The sequence below is a fragment of the Glycine soja genome, chromosome 3, assembly GCF_004193775.1.
Source record: "Glycine soja cultivar W05 chromosome 3, ASM419377v2, whole genome shotgun sequence".
NCBI lineage: Eukaryota > Viridiplantae > Streptophyta > Magnoliopsida > Fabales > Fabaceae > Glycine > Glycine soja.
In genome coordinates this window covers 2,793,108-2,801,704 of record NC_041004.1, presented here as the reverse complement: position 1 = coordinate 2,801,704, position 8,597 = coordinate 2,793,108, and the positions used below count along the sequence as shown (strand labels likewise).

At 26.7% G+C, this 8,597-nt stretch overlaps 1 protein-coding gene across 1 annotated transcript; it reads right to left on the bottom strand.

The window, feature by feature from the left end:
• Positions 1-7,722: 7,722 nt before the first annotated feature.
• On the bottom strand, positions 7,723-8,386 carry LOC114405372 (S-protein homolog 24-like). Its single transcript, XM_028367945.1, has one exon. The coding sequence runs from the start codon at positions 8,321-8,323 to the stop codon at positions 7,835-7,837; it is 489 nt and encodes a 162-aa protein (XP_028223746.1). The 5' UTR covers positions 8,324-8,386; the 3' UTR covers positions 7,723-7,834.
• Between the last annotated feature and the right edge of the window lie 211 nt (positions 8,387-8,597).

Below are 8,597 nucleotides of genomic sequence, written 5' to 3'. Positions count from 1 at the left end.
TAAAGAGTCGTGCCTCCAATGTTGTCTCTGAAGGACCATTGTTGGTACTTTCCAACAGCAAGAACATGTTGGTGAAAATCATCGTCCTTCGATTGACAATGGAGATACACAACAATTCCATTATTCATCCCATTTAAAACGCGAACAGTTTTCTTCCCATCAAGAAGGCCATCATGACCTAGATCATCTTGATGATTAGCAAGAATTTTCCTCCCACCATTTTCTTGTTGACTGATCTGCACTGCAGGGACTCTGATAATCATCAAGAATAATACAATAATTGTGATGACCAAGGCCTTCAACATGTTTCTGAGATAATAACAATAAACCGATCTCATAATCTATTTCAATTACTTCATTCCCAGTCCTGCCCTGCAGTCATATATATAGTCCAGTTGTCGCCACGTTACTAACATATGAGGAAATAATCAATCAACTAGAAATTCTTTCAAATCAATTTGTATAAAGAATTAAAAGTAGAATATACCATCTGATTAATTGAATACATAAATGTTTATAGTAAAAATATATTTGTATATAATATAATTAATTCCATTTTATTAAAACAACCGTTGTCCGTATGTAATTATATATGTATGTGTCTTTCCCTTTTTCAACAATAAAATTAAAATGTTTATATTAGATCGATTTTAATTTATAAGAACAACATAATAAATAATTTTAAATTAATATGAAATTTTACATATATAATTTATGTGAAATAAACTTTCAATTCAATGATAAATTTTAATTAAAAAATATTATTCAATTGAAAGTTATAAAATAATGTAATAATTATCAAAATTATACCCATATAATTTAATTTCTTCTCATATATAAAAAAAGATTTTTTAATAAAACATTTTTGCAGCTTGATTTCTATCTCTCAAAGTCCTAGACCAAGTTAAGAATTTGATAATCTGCAACTTATTAACAATACGTACAACTTATATTCAAGTTATTCACCGGATCTAACCAAGATCAGAATAAAAGTTAAAAAGAATATATATATATATATATATATATATATATATATATATATATATATATATATATATATATCTTAAAATATACTTGGGATTTCAAATTATTTAAATTTTATATTTATTTCTTAATAAATTGTTTCTTTATTTTTATTTTCTGATTAAATAAATTTTTTTATTCATTATTTTAGTCCCTCTAAATTAATTTTTGTATTTATTTCCTAATAAAAAAATCATTTATTATTAACCCCTTTAAGAAAGATTAATAACAAGAAAAAAATATCAGAAACAAACATAAATTTTATTAATTTATTAAGAATTAAAAAATATCAATAATTAAAAATAAAATTATTACTTTAGCAGGACTCAACCCAAAAATTTTTATCAAAGAATAAACATAACAAACAAAATAAATTACTCTCAGAAGGTGCTATTCAATTCAATGGCGAAGACCCCGACATTTGAAGCAGTTAATGATGCATGTTGTACAGCTTTAAAAGCTTACAATGTCATTTCAGCGTGTGTTGATCAATAAAATAGCTACGAGAGACGCGTTGTCTCGCAGAGGAGTGCTGAGGGACGATGCTGACAGGCGCTATGTGTTATGCTCAAGCGAAGATGAGACTGTTAAACACATTTTATTGGACTGCAGAGTCGCAAAAAAAATATGGCAGCAGGTTTGTCTTTGGCTGGATGTTCCGGTTGTGGAAGGGGAAGATATTCAAGCCCACTTTATGGCATTCGGGAAGCTAATTAAAGGGAAGAAACAAAAGCGAGTTAAACATCTTATATGGATGGCGGTAATTTGGAATATTTGGTTGACAAGAAATAAGGTAATCTTTAAAGAGGAGGCTGCTACAATTCTGGTTATGATTTCGGGAATAAAGGATTGCGCTTGGGCTTGGTTCAAGGCGAGGCAAGGGAGAATTTGTTGGGTTGGATGGTCGGACTCGTATAATTGCCCAATGGGATGCCTACTTTCATTGTAACGTCGAGTTTGGTAGACGTAGCAGCAGAATACTGTAAGACAAGTAAAGAGGAGGTTTTAGCATTGGGGTAATGGTCAAGCACATAAGAGAAAACTTGGTTTATTGTTGGTGTGGAGAGCTTCTGCATAATTAACAAATTGGAAGGATATTGATGCATAAGTAAAATGGAATGTGTTTTAACTAGAATGATGATGCTACATAAATAATTAATAATTTGGAGTGTATTTCATTGGAAGGATGATGCTGGAGTGTGCTGGAGTTGTGCTGCATAATCAACACTGACAGACGTGGGAGCATGGAAGAATTAGTAGGAGTGTGTTTTATTGTTGGATGGGTTAGAAATAAACTGTATTGCTCTTTTGTAGGAGGTGTTTTTATGTATCAACTGAACACATAAGCATGTATTTTGGGATTCTCTTTTTCCTCCTTGAGTCTTTTTCCCATAGGGTTTTGGCTCTTGGAGGTTTTAATGAGGCCCCCCATTTTCTCCCGAGTATACCTTGTACTTCGGATGAATCAATCTTTGCTTATCTAAAAAAAAAAAACATCAAGAACAATACAAGGAAGAAAAGGAAGATGGTTGCTTGAGAAGTTAAATGTTCTTATTGATTTGACTTTTGACGGTGTCCATCTAGGCTTTCAAAGTTGTTTCTTGATGGTGTTACATATATTAACATCTCATGAGAGAGAGAGTATTAATATCTAATGAAATTTGATGGAGCTAATTAACACAATATAAAAAGATACAGAGATAGCTCCAGGTTTACGATCTTTTTATATTTTCGTATTTTTAATCAATATATTTTATTAAAATTTAGAAAATATTATTTTAGTTTTATTTTATGATTTTAAGATTTTTTATTAATATATTTATGATTTTTTTATGTTATTATTAAATTAGAAAAAGATAAACTAAAAATAGAAAAAATAAAGAGACAGACTAAACACACCCCTAGTGTTCTTATCACTTCGAAATAAACATTTTCTTTATATATTTGACGTTGCATCTTTTTTAATTTTGAACAACTACCTTGCATACTCTGAGAAGCTATGGAACATTCGTAGGTTATACTGTCATGGTTAGACATGATTGACACAAATTCTACTTCGGATATATAGTTTTGATGAGAAAGTTAATTATGATAAGATGTCAACATGTTATTTTATTCATTTATTGTTTTACATTGCTTATTAGAAAATATAATAAGATATTAGAAATAGGAAAAAATTATTGTGATAAAAAATTCAATCTTATTTATAAATCAAGAATAATCCAATTTTGTGCTTCCGAAAACATATCCAGTTTCTATATTTCTTCTTGCTTTTATTTTTTATGTCGTAAAGTTGTTTACGATTATCCAATTAAGATTTAAATACTTTTTACATGACTATAAGACGTTCCTTGTCATTACTTAAGCAAAAATGTTAAATGCAAGGAGTTAATATAAAACAAATTACCAAAAGCTTGCATGTCTTAAAGATAGAAGCTATTTTTGGTTGGATTTAAAGAAATTTAACAACGTAATTAGTAAGAGATGGAGAAAGACACAAATTTATAAAAGAAAGAGACTTCAGAAAAAATTTATAAAAGTAAGAGACAGAGAAAGTAATCGGTAAGAGAATGAACATGAAATAATTAACTAGCTATTTTAAAATATAAATTATAAATAAAAACAATTGGCAATTGGAAAATAAATTGTGATCAGATAAAGGGAAAAGATAATTCTTTATTAGCAAAGACAAAAAAAAATAGATGGCTATACATAATGATTATCCATAGTTTATTTTTTTTAGCATAGCATAGGCATAAAACTTTTAAACAGATGTTATATTTGGAACATACCATGCCAATCTCTTCTCCCACTTAGATTCGAACTGATGATAAAAATAGGCTCCATCGTTTTTTAGATTTCGATTGCATTGGACATTACAAATATTCTCCTCAATATCGACATTATAAACTTCAAAACTCACATGCACATTGTTTGCATCCATCGTGCACCAATAAAGAGTCGTGCCAAAAAGGTTGTCTTTGAAGGACCATTCTTGGTGCTCTCCAACGGCAAGAACATGTTCGTGAAAATCAGTGTCTTTCGATTGACAATGTAGATGCACAACAATGCCATCATTCATCGCATTTGTAACACGAACAATTTTCGTTCCGTCAAGAATGTCATCCACATGAATTTTCCTCCCACCATTTTCTTGTTGACTGATTTGCACTGCAGGGACTCTGATAATCAAGAATAATACAATAATTGTGATGAACAAGGCCTTCATCATGTTTCTGAGATAATAACAATAAATCAATCTCATAATATATTTCAATTGCTTCATTCCCAGTCCTGCCCTGCAGTCATATATATATATATACTTCAGTTGTCGCCACGTTACTAACATATGAGGAAATAATCAATCAACATTAATAAGAAATTGTTTCAAATCAATTCGCATAAAGAATTAAAATAGCTAGAATATATATTTTTTTATTTATTTGTGAGAATTAAAGATAGTATAAAAATCAATTGAATTAGATCCCCTTCACATTAAAAATATAGAATATACAATCTGATTAATTGAGTACATAAATGTTTATAGTAAATCGATCTCATAATCTATTTTAATTACTTCATTCGGACCTGCACTGCAGTCTCGTATATATATATATATATATATATATATATATATATATATATATATATATATATATATATATATATGTGTGTGTGTGTGTGTGCGTGTGTGTGTGTGTGGAAATTGAAGATAGTATAAAAAATTTACAACTAACTAAATTAGATCCTTAACATTAAAAATAGAATATACAATCTGATTAATTGAATACATAAATGTTTATAGTAAACCAATATCATGATCTATTTTAATTACTTCATTCGCAGTCCTGCACTGCAGTCATATATATCTATAGTCCAGTTGTCGCCACGTTACTAACATATGAGGAAATAATCAATCAACATTAATAATTATTTCAAATCAATTTGCATAAAGAATTAAAAATAGAATATACAATCTGATTAATTGAATACATAAATGTTTACACTAAATATAATATAAAAATGCATATAATTAATTTCATTAATATGTAAACATTAATATATGTAATTAAGGTAATTACTCATGATTTTGGTGAAACTTAAACTTAATTAGATTGATAACTTGCTTATGTGTTATTCATATGCCCTTTCTTTGCACACATAAACAAAAATGGTAAGAGATGACTCATTTGAATAACACCAAAATATACTAATTTCTTAGTGTTTATTGTTTAAAAAGCATACATTTGCAAACATTTTAATTTATTGTTTTCCCCCCTAAATTATGGCTACTTCCCGTAAGCTATTTCTTCCTTTTGCAAGATTTTTTTTTCTTTGTTCTTCTGATATGTGTGTGTGTGAACTGTTTTTTTTTTTTTTACACAATATGCGTGAAGTGATTATTACTTTAGTATATCTCATATAAAAATCTGCTTGAATTGTTTATTATGAGTTTTATAAAAGTTGCTAACCTAATACTTACCCGTCATTTATATATATGTTGTCAATTATTTATCAAATATTTTTAATCAAAATTAATTTTATAGAATCTTCCTAAATAATTGTTTTATCTCATTAAATATATTATTGAACTAAAACATATAATAATGACTTTTTTAATGAATAATAATGAACTAAATATTTTATCATTTGTAATTTATTTTTTTCAATTGATATTATATATATTATCTGAAAAAAACATTATTAAAATAGTTTTAATAATACTTAATTTTGATACTTTTAAAATTTAAAATTTCTAAATATTTGTACTTCAATATTTTTTATTTTCATCATTATTAAAATAATTTATATAAATTAAATTAGTTTTAAAGAAAAATATTTTTAAAAATATACTTTTTAACTTGACGAGATGCTGATTTTTTTTATAAGAAAATTACCAAACAAATTTTAGCTTAAAACGATTTTTAAGCTAAAGAAAAAAAATTCAGAAAACAACTTCTACTTTTATTTTTAAGTTCTTATTTTTAGCTTTCACTTAAAAGCAAGTTTTAAGTTAAAAAAAATAAAAAAAAAATAGGGCCTTTTTCATTCGACGAGATACTGGTTTTTTATATATAAAAAAATTACCAAACAAATTTTAGCTTAAAAGGAATTTTTAAGCTAAAGATAAAAAAAAAAATCAACAAACAACTTATAATTTTATTTTTAAGTTCTTATTTTAAGCTTCCACTTAGAAGAAACTTTCAAGTTCTTTTTTTAAGAAAAAAAAACAGGGCCAAACGTACCCTTAGTATTTGTATTGTTGAAATAGGAATTAGAGATTGTAAATTTGTTACACTTTTAAACGCTATTTTTGTTTTGTAATATCGATGCTATAAGATCCTAATATCAAGGAAATGCCTGACTACTTATTTGCCATTTCATATATATGATTTTTTTTATTTTATTGAAATGTCTGAAATGGATCAAGGGAAATTCCTGGCTACTGAAATTAAAAGAAGTGTCTAATAATTATAAATATTATACTTTAATTATAATTTTTTTAATACAATTCTAAAAATATATATTTAAAACATTTTTATAAAAATATTCATAAAAATATTTAACTCTTGCATGTCAAGGGTGACGCACTCTAATGTTTATATATATTCGTTATATTATATTTATATATTATTAAAATTATTAATGTTAAATTTTATTAAAATTGAATATTAATAAATAAGTAATTAAATAATTCATATTTTAATATATTTTATATGATTACATCGATTTAAATTAATTTATATAAATGAGATAATAAATAACTTTAAATTAATATGATTTTTTCTACATATAATTCCTCTCTCCTCCGCCCCTTCTCATTCTTCTATTAATGGTGCAATAAATGCACACAATCAAAGTTGATAATTACTTTTCTAAATTATCAAACTACCCCTATTTTATAATATAATGATGAGAAAAGTTAATAAGTATCATACTTAAGTCATTAAACTATAAACTTCTATCATTAGGTCCAGCATAGTTTGATATATATGAAAAAACATTTTCTATATAGTTGGCTGATGTGCACGTACTACAGGAACTCTGATAATCATGAAGAACACAATAGCTGTGACTAAGTCCTTCAACGCGATTATAGTGTTTTTAAATAATTAAAAGATTTAATCAAATTTTTTAATAATGTAATGACCTAATATTGAAATTTAAAATATAATTAATGAATTAATTGTATAATTAAATCTACATTTTTCTTTCATCTTAACTTTTCTATTAATTGATTTTTAACTTATGATAAGTTTATTTCATTTTTTTCTTTTATAAGTATTTATGAAAAAGTTTATTTAAATAAATACATAATAGTTTATGATTAAGTGATGCATAAAAAACACAATAATAATAAAAATCAAACTTAAGTTTTCATACATACTGTTCCATGCACCTCTGTATATCATTAGGCTGACCTTGGTTAATATGAAAAACATTTACACCATTGACGTAACGTATTTCTAAAATATGTTTCTTACTTTGCAATTAAAAAATTAATATTATACTTTTCCCCAATGTGATTTATAAGACAGAGAAAGAGAGAGAGAGTTCAAAGAAAATTTATAAAAGTGAGAGAGAAAAGATTGGTCGAACTTCAAAGAACATGATCGAGATAATTAATTAACAAGCTATTTTAAAATATAAATCATAAATAAAAACAATTGACAATTGGAAAATAAATAAATTGTGGTCTGACAACAAGGGAGATAATACTTGTTAATTATTAGCAAATAAATAGATGGCTACATAATGATTATCCATAATTTGTTTTATTTTTATAGTTTATCATAGGCATATAAAACTTTTAGACAGGTGTTAGTTTTGGAATATTCCAAAACAACATCTTCTCCCAGCGACCTTGGAACTGATTATAAAAATAGCCTCCATCGTTTTTCATGGTTCGATTACATTGGCTATCACACTTTGAATCATCCCTTTTGGCATTATAAATTTCAAAACTTGCATGCAAAGTGTTTGCATCCATGGTGCACCAATAAAGAGTCGTGCCAGCAATGTTATCTCTGAAGGACCATTCTTGGTACTCTCCAACGGCAAGAACATGTTGGTGAAAATCATCATCCTTCGATTTACAATGGAGATACACAAGAATCCCATCATTCATCCCATTTAAAACGCGAACAGTTTTCTTATCTCCAAGAATTCCATCATTATCATCTTCAGCACCAACAACAATATTTTTCCTCCCACCATTTTCTTGTTCATTGATCTGCATTGCAGGGACTCTCATAATCATCATCAAGAACACAATAACTATGGCCAAGGCCTTCAACATGCTTGTGATATAATAATAATAATAATAAACTATGCTCACAATCTATTTTAATAATTTCACAGAACTCTGAAATTGCAACTTAAAAAGACACCGGAGACCACCAAAAAAAACTTTTGCATGTAACAGCAATTAATGTTATAAAGCAATTAATACTTTGAAATAAGTATATATGGTCAAAGCAATTACTAATTTATTAAATAATTTTAAAAAAAATATTTCTCATATGCTTAATAAATAAATAATTGTTAGTCAACATTTACATAATACATAAATC